Source organism: Ranitomeya variabilis, chromosome 2 (assembly GCF_051348905.1).
Source record: "Ranitomeya variabilis isolate aRanVar5 chromosome 2, aRanVar5.hap1, whole genome shotgun sequence".
Lineage (NCBI taxonomy): Eukaryota > Metazoa > Chordata > Amphibia > Anura > Dendrobatidae > Ranitomeya > Ranitomeya variabilis.
This window is the reverse complement of record NC_135233.1, coordinates 345,834,841-345,850,801: the sequence shown is the minus strand read 5'-3', so window position 1 is coordinate 345,850,801 and position 15,961 is coordinate 345,834,841. Positions and strand designations below refer to the sequence as shown.

Here is a 15,961-nt window from a genome sequence, read left to right as displayed (position 1 = left end):
TCTGCCTCCTTCCATCATCCGCTCGTTTTCAGTGGTGATGCAGTGGGGGCTGCACGGACGCCACAGTGGAAGAGTGCCTCTGAACAGCCGAGGGTGAGACCTGGTGGGCAGGGCAGATGGCCGGCAATAAGGCCTGGCTACAGAAGAGGATACTGGAGGTGACACTCAAGTGCTCGTCTGTAAGGGCCCGTCGCCCAAAACGGTCAGCTCAGGCAGTGGCATCCCACGTCACAGGAGAGGATACGGAGAGGTAGAACTCCCGTGCTCGCCTGTTGTTGTTTCGGGGAGATCGGAGCCTTGAAAGGTTCCGTCGCTCCCTTCGTCCAGAAAAGAAGTTTTAAAATCCAGCGTGCCTCCTACGGACACTGAGCTTGACCTGGGTCTCTGGAAGCCAGCATGAGGGTGTATACTGCAGGGGAGGAGCTAACTCTTATTGTATCATCTTAGTGTCAGCCTCCTAGTGACAGCAGCATAACACCCATGGTCCTGTGTCCCCCAATGTGGCGAAGGAGAAAAAGTTATTTTTCCCTTCAAAGTGGACGCTGTAAAATCCAAACCTTAAACAACCCCCAAAATTGTGCAATATCCCTTTTCGCCATTGCTTTTTTTTTTTTTAATTTTTCGTATATTAAACTGTGAAAGAATAAAAACCTTTAGCAAGAAACCCAGAGAAAAATAAAAGACGAGTGTGAGGAGTCCGGCCGCCTGTATGAGGCTCAGCCTCCGCCCTCAGTGTACCAGCGCTGCACTCGCTGTCTCTCTATCCCACGTGGTCACAAATACGGGAAGTCACGTGGTCTCCTCACTCAGAGGGGGGAATTCCTGGCTCCGCCTCCTCCTGCCCTTTTCATGACGTCACCGGGAGCCTCCACCAATCAGCGCGTCGGCCACGGCACCGGGGAATTCCAGACTTCGGAGAGGAAGAAATCCGGAGAAGTTTTTTTTTTCCGGTGGAGTTGTCACTTCAGCACTGGGGGCGCCGCGCCCACTGCCCGCAAGTCCCCGCTCTGCAGTGTGCCCACCTGTCACCTGTGCAGCCAGCAGCATGAGGCATCCGGACAGGACAGGTAGGAGTGCGCGCACCACATCGCAGCTTACTGTGTGCTGTGCAGTCAGAGCATGGGTAGCTGTAGAACTACACGTCCCAGCCTGCCCTGACAGCTGCATGATACATGTCACTAATAATGATGGGGGTCACAGTCAGGATTTGGAGGGGTTTTCACCTTTCAGCCAATTAATGTCATTCTTTGTAGAGTGTAAAGTCGTACAATGTCCCCATATACTCTGTGCACCGATTCTTTATGGTTTCCCAGATCTCTGCCCCCCAGGACCCCTCATCGTTGATGTCCTGGTCATGTGATGCCCCCTGGTGCGCACGGCTGACACCTGTCGGAGTCCTGCACCTGCCTGTGATCACATGACCAGGGCTCACCGTCACCTCCTCACCGTAATCAGTCCTATAGGATGGCGGCGAGCAGCGAAGACCACCGGGGACGGATCCAGAAAGTATGGCGTTAAGTCATAGGACTGTTCAGTATATAAAGGATGATGTTCAGCGGCGGAAAAAGAATATCACCGATTCCCTCACATTTTGCCACTTAAAGGGATCTTGGGGCGAGTGCTTCTCAGTGGTGGTTGACTTAAATCATAGGCATCAGCCTCCTGCAAGATATATAGTGGGCTCATTGACGTCCGGAGACTTTTGGGGACGGTTGTGGGTCAAGGAGCCGCTCCACAATACGGAATCTTGGGCACAGACTTTTTCCCGCGCTATGAGACTTTATACTTTGTTCTGGAGGGGTTCGGTTCCCATTAATACAGACGATGGCCATGACGTCAGAACCATTTAATATAGACAATGGCCATGACCGCAGATCCCTTTAATATAGACAATGGTCATGACCGCAGTTTCCATTAATACAGACTATGGCCATGACAGCAGATCCCTTTAATATAGACAATGGCCATGACAGCAGATCCCTTTAATATAGACAATGGCCATGACAGCAGATCTCTTTAATATAGACCATGGCCATGACCGCAGATCCCTTTAATATAGACAATGGTCATGACCGCAGTTTCCATTAATACAGACTATGGCCATGACAGCAGATCCCTTTAACACAGATGATGGCTATGACAGCCGATCCCTTTAATATAGACAATGGTCATGACAGCAGATCCCTTTAATATAGACAATGGCCATGACAGCAGATCCCTTTAATATAGACAATGGCCATGACAGCAGATCCCTTTAATACAGACAATGGTCATGACAGCAGATCCCTTTAGTACAGACAATGGCCATGACAGCAGATCCCTTTAATACAGATGATGGCCCTGACAGCAGCAGAGCCTCCATTGGGCTCCTGTCTTCTCTGTGTGGCCCCAGGCTTGTAGACACACTAGTGACCGGACTGTGGATGCTGTAGGGGTGTACGTACGCTATACCAGGAGCCCAGAGTGCAATCATACCCCGGATATTAGGGCCCGTTGGCCCAAAAGACTTTTATTATTAAAGGCCTGTGACAATTGGGGGCGCTCTTGAACATTTTGCATTAGGGCTTACGAGATTCACGTTACGCCACTGATCACGTATCTGCCAGCACAGACAATGATGTCAGACTGGGGCGCCTAGGACCGTCGGATTAATTCTAGGGGCCCACCATCTCCTGGTTCACATTCCCTTTAAATTTTCTGACATTGTGCATCCAGTAAGGTATAACATACCTCATTCTCCATTCTACAGCAGACATGTGACTCACGGTGAACAACAAAACCTATGAATTTATACTTCCAAATATATAAAAAACTCCCAAAAACATCAATCGATGAATTCACATTTTACCTATCGCCACATAGTCCTAGATTTGCCACAATATAATAATATTGCTTAGTGCATCCCGGGCTATATAGATTGAAGAGGAGACCAAATAATAGTCTGTGCATATATAACGAAATATAGCAAATTTTATTATATATATCAAAATAATACGTAAAATCACATGGACAAGTCAAATACTGTGAGCAAGTACAAAGAAGGCAATCCAAGACAAAACAACAACATCCACCATAGTGGGACTAGTCGGGGGTGCCAATAAGCCAATGGTACTAGAGATGGAACACATGAAAAACCCATAAATATACCTATGGTAAAGTATATAGATAGCTGAGACCAGGGATATCAAATTATATCTACACAAGTGGAGAAACTATACCAACATATCATCATTAATATAGCATAAGTCCCTAACACAATACACAGTGGAACTTGTATAAGCCTATACCTAAGTATAGTCACCAACTTGTGAAAGAGTCACAACTGGTCATAGCATAAACAAATATTCATGTAGTACCTGTGGCCATAGCTAAAGCTGGTGTATCTCCCCTGCTGTCACGCTGGTGGGCACCTCAACGCGCGTTTCGCCACTAAGGCTTCGTCAGGAGGCGTGCTCCTCGGTGACTCTCGGTGGCAGACAGGCGGTAGCATGCGGACCTTAATAGAAACAGGTAGCACACGTGAGAAAAATGGATGCACAAAGGAGGTCTAAGGGGAACTACAACTGCCAGCAGGTCTTGAAAGTCTGCAGATGTCATGGCAATGCTGGGAATTGTAGTTTACCGCCACATCGTGGGGGACAGAGGATTTTCGGTAGGAAAAATCCTGCCGGAAAGTCATCTGCGTTTGCTAGACGAGATAAACGAATATTCAGCATGGTGGTCCCACGGGAACGTGCGGTCCGGCTCCTTTTTTCGGACTTCATTCTAAGGTCTTGTTTGAACCTTGTCCATGTGAAAATAATTTTTGCGTCCTCCGTTCTCTTCCATATAACGGATGAGACTAATATGGGGTCCATCTTGTTTCCGTTTTTGGAACAGATGTAAAACTTTTGCATTCAGTTTTTGTCCCGCTATAAAAAAATGGATATCAATTGGACCCCATAATAATCAATGGGGGGGGGCCCACTGCTTCCGTTTGGGTCACTTATTCCGCCTGTCTGTTCCTAGAATGGACTGTCAGCACAGACACGTAACCTGAGTCTCCTGACAAATGTCTGTCAGCTCCTTCATGTCAGGACGGGTGAACTTGTGTTTTGTGGTTATAACTTCAGTTTGCGTGTGAGAATCGGCAGCTGTTTCTCATTTGTGAGAGAGACGCGTAGCACAGATGTAATGTTACAAGCGGGTGAGAAATATTTGCCCGCGCAGCCATTGTGACACGTGCAGAGACTTGAATGTCCTGTTAGGTATTAGTGATGCTGAAATTGTGGAAAGTTCGTCCTTCGTCTGCTTTGTAGACATATTTAACATTTAAAGGGAACCTGACAGCTGATACATGGTGCCCGATCTACGGCAGCTTGTGTCACACACCGGTTGCCCTTTTCCAGCCAGGTATACACAGGGATAGACCGGTCACTCACTGACACATGGCTGGAATCATGCCGCCAGTATCTGATACATGTTGTCCGTAGGTCAGCTGTCAGGTTCCCTTTAAGGTTATCACCCATCCAAAGGATAAGTGTTAACATGCGGATCAGAGGGATCCGACCACTGGGACCCCCACGAATGCCAAGAACAGGACTTTAAAATACCCCCATCATGACATTCACCCCACCGCTCTCTGTGGAACTGCTGGAGATAGATGACGAGTGCTGAACCTTTTAAAGGGAACCTGTCACCTGAATTTGGCGGGACCAGTTTTGGGTCATATGGGCGGGGTTTTGGGGTGTTTGATTCACCCTTTCCTTACCCGCTGGCTGCACACTGGTCGCAATATTGGATTGAAGTTCATTCTCTGTCCTCCGGAGTACACGCCAGCGCAAGGCAATATTGCCTTGCGCAGGCGTGTACTCCGGAGGACAGAGAATGAACTTCAATCCAATATTGCGGCCAGCATGCAGCCAGCGGGTAAGGAAAGGGTGAATCAAACGCCCCAAAACCCCGCCCATATGACCCAAAACTGGTCCCGCCAAATTCAGGTGACAGGTTCCCTTTAAAGGGGTTGTATTGTTTTTATTCACATGGACCTGGGGTCTATCTGAACCCTAGACCATGCGATCTACCACATAGCACACGGACCCCGTGTTTGGCTATCCATTCCCCACCCGGACGGCACACCGCCTGCACATGCGTTCATGTGAATGTTCTCAGAGTCCCTGTGATGTGTCAGCAAAATTAAAGTTTTACAATAGTGTCCATTAAGGAATAACCGGTGGCTGCTGAGAAGCCCCCAATACAGCGCCTCAAAGCGGGAGGCTGCATCATATGTTTCCATACCAGGTGAATTAGTCAGCCGTACAGAGCAGAGAGGAGACAGACGTGGGGGCTCCTCCATATTGTGTCTCCTGGTCCATCTGGTGAACAGACACCAATAATTCTATAGTCAAGCAAATAAGGCAGCACACTGCAGCGCTGAAACATGCAAACATGAAACATGAAAACTGAACTGCATTACTGCACTAGAAATATGAAAAATGAGAGCGTTTAGTGCATAAAAATGGCCAATTTTATGTGTACCTGGTAGCCACTTTAGGGCATCTCTCTTATACCAGGTCCTACGCTTTCCTTTCCTCGCTGAGAATAAACGTCTCCATGTGAATGGGTACCTGTGAAAACCTCTTCTTAGACTAACATTCTCTCTCTCTCTCTGGAGGGGTACTGGACCTGCTGCAATTAAGACACCTGTGGCTAAGAGGCGGAGTGCTCGGTCAGAAAGCTAAATAATACTTTTCAAAAAACTGACCGTCACTTCCAAACATAGACTAAAGGTACCTTCACACTAAGCGACGCTGCAGCGATACAGACAACGATGCCGATCGCTGCAGCGTCGCTGTTTAGTCGCTGTGTGGTCGCTGGAGAGCTGTCACACAGACGGCTCTCCAGCGACCAACGATGCCGAAGTCCCCTGGTAACCAGGGTAAACATCGAGTTACTAAGCGCAGGGCCGCGCTTAGTAACCCGATGTTTACCCTGGTTACCATTGTAAAAGTAAAAAAAAAAACACATACTCACATTCCGGTGCCCGGCGTCCGCTTCCCTGCACTCCTCCTGCATCCTGTGTCAGCGCCGAACATCTCCGGCATCTCCCACAGAGCAGAGCGGTGACGTCACCGCTCTGCTTTACGGCCGGCACTTACACAGGATGCAGGAGGAGTGCAGGGAAGCGGACGCCGGGCACCGGAATGTGAGTATGTGTTTTTTTTTTTTAACTTTTACAATGGTAACCAGGGTAAACATCGGGTTACTAAGCGCGGCCCTGCGCTTAGTAACCCGATGTTTACCCTGGTTACCAGTGAAGACATCGCTGTATCGGTGTCATACACACCGATTCAGCGATGTCAGCGGGAGATCCAGCGACAAAATAAAGTTCTGGACTTTCAGCAACGACCAGCGATCTCACAGCGGGATCCTGATCGCTGCTGCGTGTCAAACACAACGATATCGCTATCCAGGACGCTGCAACGTCACGGATCGCTATCGTTATCGTTGTAAAGTCGCTTAGTGTGAAGGTACCTTAAGTGTGAACAGGTGCTGAACCTAGAGTCACCAACTCTTACACAGTCAAGCAAATAAGGCAGCAGCACACTGCAGCGCTGAAACATGCAAACATGAAACATAAAAACTGAACTGCATTACTGCACTAGAAATATGAAAAATGAGAGCGTTTAGCGCATAAAAATGGCCAATTTTATGTGTACCTGGTAGCCACTTTAGGGCATCTCTCGTATACCAGGTCCTACGCTTTCCTTTTCTCGCTGAGAATAAACGTCTCCATCTGAATGGGTACCTCCTGTGAAACCTCTTCTTAGACTAACATTCTCTCTCTCTGTGGAGGGGTAATGGACCTGTTGCGATTAAAACACCTGTGGCTAAGAGGCGGCGTGCTCAGTCAGAAGGCTAAAGAATACATTGTAGATGCGTAAAATCCCCACTCACAAGGGCTACGTATGGCTGGGCCCGTGTCTGACACTGTATGGATGGTGACGTAGGTGTTATGGGTGGTCATGTACCAACATGTCCGGTTTATGAAGCCTCTCAATATTTCGGATACACCCACAGTATGAATCTGTGAGGGAGCGTACGTAGTATTTGGCATATTCCTGGCTATTGTTTTTTACCCTCATGTTCCTCGTGAAATTATCCGTGTGACACCATCAGACTCCCTCACTGTCTCACCTCCTTGTTCCATGGATGCAATCAACACCAACCTCGGCTCAACACACTTTTTGTATCGTAGTTATCTGTTGATATCAAATTTGACCCGTGGGGTTTTTTCTCCTCCTTCCAGGTCACTTTCTACATCATAGTGGCCTAGTGATGTCCTAGTATTTTTTCTCCTCCTTCCAGCTCACTTTCTGCATCATAGCGGCTGCCTTATTTGCTTGACTGTATACGAGTTGGTGACTCTAGGTTCAGCACCTGTTCACACTTAGTCTATGTTTGGATGTGACGGTCAGTTTTTTGAAATGTATTCTTTAGCCTTCTGACCGAGCACTCCGCCTCTTAGCCACAGGTGTCTTAATTGCAGCAGGTCCATTACCCCTCCACAGAGAGAGAGAATGTTAGTCTAAGAAGAGGTTTTCACAGGTACCCATTCACATGGAGACGTTTATTTTCAGCGAGGAAAGGAAAGCGTAGGACCTGGTATAAGAGAAATGCCTTAAAGTGGCTACCAGGTACACATAAAATTGGCCATTTTTATGCGCTAAATGCTCTCATTTTTCATATTTCTAGTGCAGTAATGCAGTTTATGTTTCATGTTTGCATATTTCAGCGCTGCAGTGTGCTGCCTTATTTGCTTGACTGTATACGAGTTGGTGACTCTAGGTTCAGCACCTGTTCACACTTAGTCTACACTCACCGGCCACTTTATTAGGTACACCATGCTAGTAACGGGTTGGACCCCTTTTGCCTTCAGAACTGCCTCAATTCTTCGTGGCATAGATTCAACAAGGTGCTGGAAGCATTCCTCAGAGATTTTGGTCCATATTGACATGATGGCATCACACAGTTGCCGCAGATTTGTCGGCTGCACATCCCAAAGATGCTCCATACAAGGCAGGATGGATCCATGCTTTCATGTTGTTTACGCCAAATTCTGACCCTACCATCCGAATGTCGCAGCAGAAATCGAGACTCATCAGACCAAGCAACGTTTTTCCAATCTTCTACTGTCCAATTTCGATGAGCTTGTACAAATTGTAGCCTCAGTTTCCTGTTCTTAGCTGAAAGGAGTGGTACCCGGTGTGGTCTTCTGCTGCTGTAGCCCATCTGCCTCAAAGTTCGACGCACTGTGCGTTCAGAGATGCTCTTAGGCCTACCTTGGTTGTAACGGGTGGCGATTTGAGTCACTGTTGCCTTTCTATCAGCTCGAACCAGTCTGCCCATTCTCCTCTGACCTCTGGCATCAACAAGGCATTTCCGCCCACAGAACTGCCGCTCACTGGATTTTTTTTCTTTTTCGGGCCATTCTCTGTAAACCCTAGAGATGGTTGTGCGTGAAAATCCCAGTAGATCAGCAGTTTCTGAAATACTCAGACCAGCCCTTCTGGCACCAACAACCATGCCACGTTCAAAGGCACTCAAATCACCTTTCTTCCCCATACTGATGCTCGGTTTGAACTGCAGGAGATTGTCTTGACCATGTCTACATGCCTAAATGCACTGAGTTGCCGCCATGTGATTGGCTGATTAGAAATTAAGTGTTAACAAGAAGTTGGACAGGTGTACCTAATAAAGTGGCCAGTGAGTGTATGTTTATGTTTGGATGTGACGGTCAGTTTTTTGAAACCAATAATTCTATAGACGTCTGTTCTCACCATGTCCAGTCTCATGAATGTGGAGGAGCAGTCCTAGGCCACATTCACATGTTCAGTATTTGGTCAGTATTTTACCTCAGTTATTTGTAAGCCAAAATCAGGAGAGGAACAATCAGAGGAAAAGTATAATAGAAACACGTCACCACTTCTGTATTTAACACCATCTCCTGGTTTTGGCTGACAGATACAGAGGTAAAATACTGACCAAATACTCAGCGTGTGAATGTGGCCCTGTACACAGTTCTGGATCTTCCGGGAAGGTGGGGACTGCAAAATGCAGGTCATCGTGAAACAGCCTCAAGCTTCCTTCAGTTTTCATTTTTTTTGCAGTCTTTTCGGGTTGTGAAATACACAGCAAATTTCAGGTTTTTTTTCTTCTTTGCATTCATTTATTTTCTTTTGGTGCTGTTTTTTTTATTCATACCTTTTTTCAATTGGATTTTTTTTTTTTTCAAGCATTGTTCCCCTCGTACAGAGTATGGGAAATGCACTAAAAATGCAAATCCTAGACCAGAAAGTTGAGTAAAAAAAAACATGGAACACTTTGTAAGGCCTCATTCAGACATTGGGGATTTTTTTTCATATGAGAACGAAACATACATTTTTTCATCAGTGTGCTGCATTTGATTTTCTCCCTTTTTTGGTCCATTAATACAATCGACAATCGGTGTTGGCTCCACTTCCTGTAACTATAAAAAAAATTCCAAGCTTCTCCTACTCATTAAATAATAGAAAACTTCCAGCACTTTGGATGACACAGTGCTGTTATCCTTATACTGTCTTTTTTTTATTTTCTGCAGACCCCTTCATTTGAATAGGCGAGCTTGATTCATGACTCGAATCAAAATCAGATGTTTCTCCATTTTTTTTTCAGACGCTTGGCCTACAAAAAAATACGGACATGTTAACAGCCCCACAGACTATAATGTGTATGTTTAATGGATGTCTGAAAGAGTCCTAACACTTTAAAAAAAAAAAATGCTGTTGACTTACAGCTAACATCTGGCTTCAGTATTTTTTGCCAATAAATGCTTAAAATAAAACGAGAAAAAAAATACCGCCTCCCCCCGAAAAAAAAAAAAAGGGAAGCAGTGTTGTGGTCATGGACCAAAATAGAAAACCCTACAATCTTCATACTAAAGGTACCTTCACACTGAACACCTTAACAACGATAACGATAGCGATCCGTGACGTTGCAGCGTCCTGGATAGCGATAGCGTTGTGTTTGACACGCAGCAGCGATCAGGATCCTGCTGTGACATCGTTGGTCGGAGCTAGAAGGCCAGCACCTTATTTCGTCGCTGGATCACCCGCTGACATCGCTGCATCGGCGTGTGTGACGCGGATTCAGCGATGTCTTCACTGGTAACCAGGGTAAACATCAGGTTACTAAGCGCAGGGCCGCGCTTAGTAACCCGATATTTACCCTGGTTACCATTGTAAATGTAAAAAAAAAAAAACACTACATACTTACATTCCGGTGTCTGTCGCGTCCCCCGGAGTCCGCTTCCCTGCACTGTGTCAGCGTCAGCGCCGGCCGGCCGTAAAGCAGAGCACAGCGGTGACGTCACCGCTCTGCTTTAGGGCCGGCGCTGACACAGTGCAGGGAAGCGGACGCCGGGGGACGCGACAGACACCGGAATGTAAATATGTAGTGTTTGTTTTTTTTTACATTTACACTGGTAACCAGGGTAAACATCGGGTTACTAAGCGCGGCCCTGCGCTTAGTAACCCGATGTTTACCCTGGCTACCCGGGGACTTCGGCATCGTTGGTCGCTGGAGAGCTGTCTGTGTGACAGCTCTCCAGCGACCACACAACGACGAAACAGCGACGCTGCAGCGATCGGCAACGTTGTCTATATCGCTGCAGCGTCGCTTAATGTGACGGTACCTTAAGGCTAGAGGCAAATGAGCTTATTTTTTGTCATCCGAGAAAATCGGATCAATTATGCTAATTACACTCTGATCAGTGTATGATCGGAATATGATCAGTGTGTGATCGGAGTGTGATCGGAATATGATCAGTGTGTGATCGGAATATGATCAGTGTGTGGTCGGAATATGATCAGTGTGTGGTCGGAGTGTGATCGGAATATGATCAGTGTGTGGTCGGAGTGTGATCGGAATATGATCAGTGTGTGGTCGGAGTGTGATCGGAATATGATCAGTGTGTGATCGGAATATGATCATGTGTGGTAGGAGTGTGATCAGAATATGATCAGTGTGGTTGGAGTGTGATCGGAATATGATCGGTGTGTGATCAGAGTGTGATCGGAATATGATCGGAGTGTGATCAGAATATGATCAGTGTGGTTGGAGTGTGATCGGAATATGATCGGAGTGTGATCAGAATATGATCAGTGTGTGATCGGAGTGTGATCGGAATATGATCGGAGTGTGATCAGAATATGATCAGTGTGTGGTCGGAGTGTGATCGGAGTGTGATCAGAATATGATCAGTGTGTGGTCGGAGTGTGATCGGAATATGATCGGAGTGTGATCAGAATATGATCAGTGTGTGGTCGGAGTGTGATCGGAATATGATCGGAGTGTGATCAGAATATGTTTAGTGTGTGATAGGAGTGTGATCGGAATATTATCAGAATATGATCAGTGTGTGATCGGAGTGTGATCGGAATATGATCGGAGTGTGATCAGAATATGATCGGAGTGTGATCGGAATATGATCGGAGTGTGATCAGAATATGATCAGTGTGTGGTCGGAGTGTGATCGGAATATGATCGGAGTGTGATTGGATTTTCTTGGATGTGGAGAAGATACAGACATTTTTTTCTCCATCTTCTCCAGTCAGTCTGTTGAAATCAGACTGCACTCAGATCTCCTCTTCCGCTAGTGTCCTTCCCCTTAAGGGTATGTGTACACGCTGCGGATTTTGCTGCGGAACTGCAGCGTTACCGCAGCTGCGGGTCCGCAGCGGTTTCCCATGAGTTTACTGTACAACGTAAACCTATGGGAAACGAAATCCGCAGTGCACATGCTGCGGAAAAAAACGCGGGGAAACGCAGCGGTTTATATTCCGCAGCATGTCAATTCTTTGTGCGGATTCCGCTGCGGGTTTACACCTGATCCAATAGAAAACTGTAGGTGTAAACCCGCAGCGGAAACCGCAATAGAAACCGTGATAAATCCGCAGTAAAAACCACAGCGGTTTTGCTCTGCGGATTTATCAAAACCGCTGCGGAAAATTCCGTAATGGAATCCGCAGCGTGTGCACAAGGCCTTAACCACTGATTGATGATGGTATCTGTAACTATATATGATATTATATTGCTGCTTCCCAGTTAATAAATAATATTGATCAGTTCTTCTAATTCCTCCTTCTTCTTTCTTTTCCAGAATCCAATCAGCCATCTCGAGATTTGTGTGGGGGGGAGGTAGACCCCAGATCGGCCTGGGTACTTTATATAGGCACAAATGCTCAGGGGGCGCGGGTCTTCTGAATTTCAAATGGTATCACAGAGCAGCGCTATTGACACGCATGCTAGACTGGCAGTTCCACAGTTCGGACAAACAATGGGTGGGAATAGAACAAATTAGCTCTACAATTCCACTCCATAACCTCCCCTGGATCAGCCCTAAAAGTAGAGGTCAATTCAGTTCTGAAGCTGACCTCCTTAAAGATACACTAAGGCTATGTGCACACGTTGCAGATTAGGCTTAGGAATTTCTTGTGCGGATTCTGCCTCTCCTGGCAGAAAACGCACCTGCGTTTTTTTGTACGGTTCCGCAGCGTTTTTTGTGTGCGTTTTTGCTGCGGTTTTCTTGCGGATTTGCTGCGGTTTTTAATAATGGAGTGGGTACAAAAACGCTGCAGATTCACAAAAAAGAATTGACATGCTATTTCTTTAAAACCGCAGCGTTTCCGCAGCGGATTTTCCGCAAAGTGTGCACAGCATTTTTTTTTTCATTGATTTACATTGTACTGTAAATCAATTGCGGATCTGCAGCGTTTCTGCACCTCAAAAAACGCTGCGGATCCGCAGCAAATCCGCAGCAAATCCGCAACGTGTGCACATACCCTTAGAGGATGGGATCTGGAGGCCTGCAGAGGCTCTCTGTCCTTAGGCAGTGGACCGCTTACGCCTCTCCTGTTGGGGTCGCTGCCTGCACATGCTGTCTCGTTAACATATGCTCTTTTGAACCCAAATACCAAAGACGAGTTCCCCAAGTATGTGGAGAGGTGGCGGGGTGAGTTGGGAGTTGCTATATCGGAGGCGGTGTGTAGGAAAGCGTTCGTATATTCACATAAATTCTCTATTGCCAGGAAAAGAATTACAAAATTCTCACCAGGTGGTATCGCTGTCCTGATGTCTTACACGCCGCTTTTCCCTCCGTCTCCGATAGGTGCTGGCGTTGTGGAGTAGAGAGAGGTACCATGCTACACATTTGGTGGGGATCTAAGCATATTAAGCCATTTTGGGATTCTGTCTTTTCCGCTTATCAAGCCATTAGCGGTCATTTGGTGACCAACTCCCCCCCAGGTGGCTTTATTATCTAGCCTCCCGGGCTCATTTCGCTTCCAGAAAAAGGGGCTCCTAAGATTCTGCTTAACTGCTGCGCGCACTGTGATCCCGAGACATTGGAAATCCTCCCAATCTCCTAATGTGTCTGAATGGGTCAAGGAGATGACCAGCCTTCAAAGTATGGAGGAACTGTCCGCTGAGGTTAACGGTTCAATGGAGAAATATCTGCAGGTCTGGAGTCCTTGGATTTTGTATATGGACTCTCAGGATTTTCAATCCCTCTTTTCTAAGCCATAAGGAAGATAGATTGAACAATACGGGTTAGACGGACGTCATTATAGGGGTGCAAGTTGCCCCCTTCTATATCAGACTCCATGGTTCCTCCCCCTCCCCTCCCTATTCCTCTTCTTAGTCTCATTCTTTCCTTTCGTGTTTATACCATTATTACTTGGAGTGACCTAGCTCCTCTTGTTTGGGTCGCTCTCTTTCAGCGGATACCTCATATGTATCACCAAAGGTCCTACAGTCTCCCTGGATAGGGGATACCCACAACCGCCATGGATTTTTTTTTTCCTTTTCAGATTTTGTCAGACTTGATTGAAAATGACTTTTGACCTGAAAGTTAGACTATTTCGGGATTTGTTGGTTACAGGTCTTGATATACAGTTGTAAATGAGATTTCTTTTTGTACTCCATACTTTTTATGTTGCTGAATCCTTTGTTACTTGTTTGTTTTGAAGTTCTTTTCAATAAAAACCAGATTAAACATAAATAATATTGATGAGTAAATTGACTCTTAAGGTACCGCCTATCTGACCAGAGGATCCATCAATTTGACATTAGAGATAAGTGGTTGTCAGACACGTCTGGAATCAGCATTACCTAACCTGGATGGAATTTTGCTGCATCGGCGACGATCCTCTACCAGGTCTCTTGGTCGTTAGATTACAGGTATTCTTGTCGGGATTGGTGAGATCTATCAGAAATGTAATATCTGTGACCCTCGGAGCAGCCTCTTCTTACGCATGATCATATCATAACTTCCTGACTCTCGGACGTCATTTTGTAATACCCCATTGCGGTTCATGTGTTTCCACCTAGATGTATCCGTCAGGCCTCTAATTCCAGTTTCTGGAACCGGGACATAGATGTAGGGATTTATTTTCTGCACATTATTGGTTCCAGTCAATATTAATTGCTAATATTCTCCTTACATTTCAGGTTCTAATGGTCTTTCCCAACAAACCCCAACACTAGGTAAGTGCCCGATGGCTTATATAATCCTGTATGTAGAGTGGTTTGCAAAAGTATTCCCCCCCTTGGCTTTTCACCTATTTTGTTAAATTACCACCTGTGTTTAAATATTTTTGCAATTCGATTTGTGTGTGATGCATCAGCACTAAGGCAATGGGCACACGTTGCGGATTAGGCTTAGGAATTTTTGGTGCGGATTCTGCATCTCTTGGCAGAAAACGCGGGTGCGGATTTGACGCGTTTTTTGTGCGGATTTACTGCAGATTTTTTTGCAGATTTACTGCGTTTTTTACCCTTGCCGATTTCTATTATGGAATGGGTACAAAAACGCTGCAGATCCGCAAAAAAGAAGTGACATGCTACTTCTATTAACACCTTAATCCCATATGACGTACTATTCCGTCGAGGTGGGGTGGGCCTTAATTCCCACCGACAGGATAGTACATCATAGCGATCGGCCGCGCTCACGGGGGGGAGCGCGGCCGATCGCGGCCGGGTGTCAGCTGACTATCGCAGCTGACATCCGGCACTATGTGCCAGGAGCGGTCACAGACCGCCCCCGGCACATTAACCCCCGGCACACTGCGATCAAACATGATCGCAGTGTTCCAGCGGTATAGGGAAGCATCGTGCAGGGAGGGGGCTCCCTGCGGGCTTCCCTGAGACCCCCGGAGCAACGCGATGTGATCGCGTTGCTCCGAGCGTCTCTTACCTCCTATCCCTGCAGGCCCTGGATCCAAAATGGCTGTGGGGCTGCATCCGGGTCCTGCAGGGATTACTTCCGGGTCCAGAGCAGGCGCTGGTAAGCCTGCAGCGCTCTAAGTCAGATCGCTGATCTGACAGAGTGCTGTGCAAACTCCCCTGGGACAAAGTAAAAAAGTAAAAAAAAAAATTCCACGTGTAAAAAAAAAAAATCCTAAATAAAGAGAAAAATATTTTTTCCCATTAATACATTTCTTTATCTAAATAAAAAAAAACAATAAAAGTACACATATTTAGTATCGCCGCATCCGTAAACGACCCAACCTATAAAACTGTCCCACTCGTTAACCCCTTCAGTGAACACCGTAAGAAAAAAAAAAACGAGCCAAAAAACAACGCTTTATTATCATACCGCTGAACAAAAAGTGGAATAACACGCGATCAAAAAGACGGATATAAATAACCATGGTACCGCTGAAAACGTCATCTTGTCCCGCAAAAAAACGAGCTGCCATACAGCATCATAAGCAAAAAAATAAAAAAGTTATAGTCCTCAGAATAAAGCGATGCCAAAATAATTATTTTTTCTATAAAATAGCTTTTATCGTATAAAAGCGCCAAAACATAAAAAAATGATATAAATGAGATATCGCTGTAATCGTACTGACCCGACGAATAAAACTGCTTTATCAATTTTACC

The 15,961-nt window shown here is 46.2% G+C and overlaps 1 protein-coding gene across 2 annotated transcripts in view; it reads left to right on the top strand.

Moving 5' to 3' along the window:
• The first annotated feature begins 883 nt into the window (after positions 1–883).
• RELB (RELB proto-oncogene, NF-kB subunit) overlaps positions 884–15,961 on the top strand; it is a 55,042-nt gene continuing 39,964 nt past the window's right edge. The window contains exons 1-3 of one of the 2 annotated variants that reach the window (XM_077285478.1): positions 938–1,067; positions 14,107–14,256; positions 14,527–14,562. Coding sequence is in view for 1 of the 2 variants with exons in the window: in XM_077285477.1 (XP_077141592.1) it covers positions 1,046–1,067; positions 14,527–14,562 (58 nt within the window). In the remaining variant the exon portion in view is untranslated. Of the gene's footprint in view, positions 1,068–14,106; positions 14,257–14,526; positions 14,563–15,961 lie in introns of both variants that reach the window. The other variant, XM_077285477.1, reaches the window with a different exon arrangement.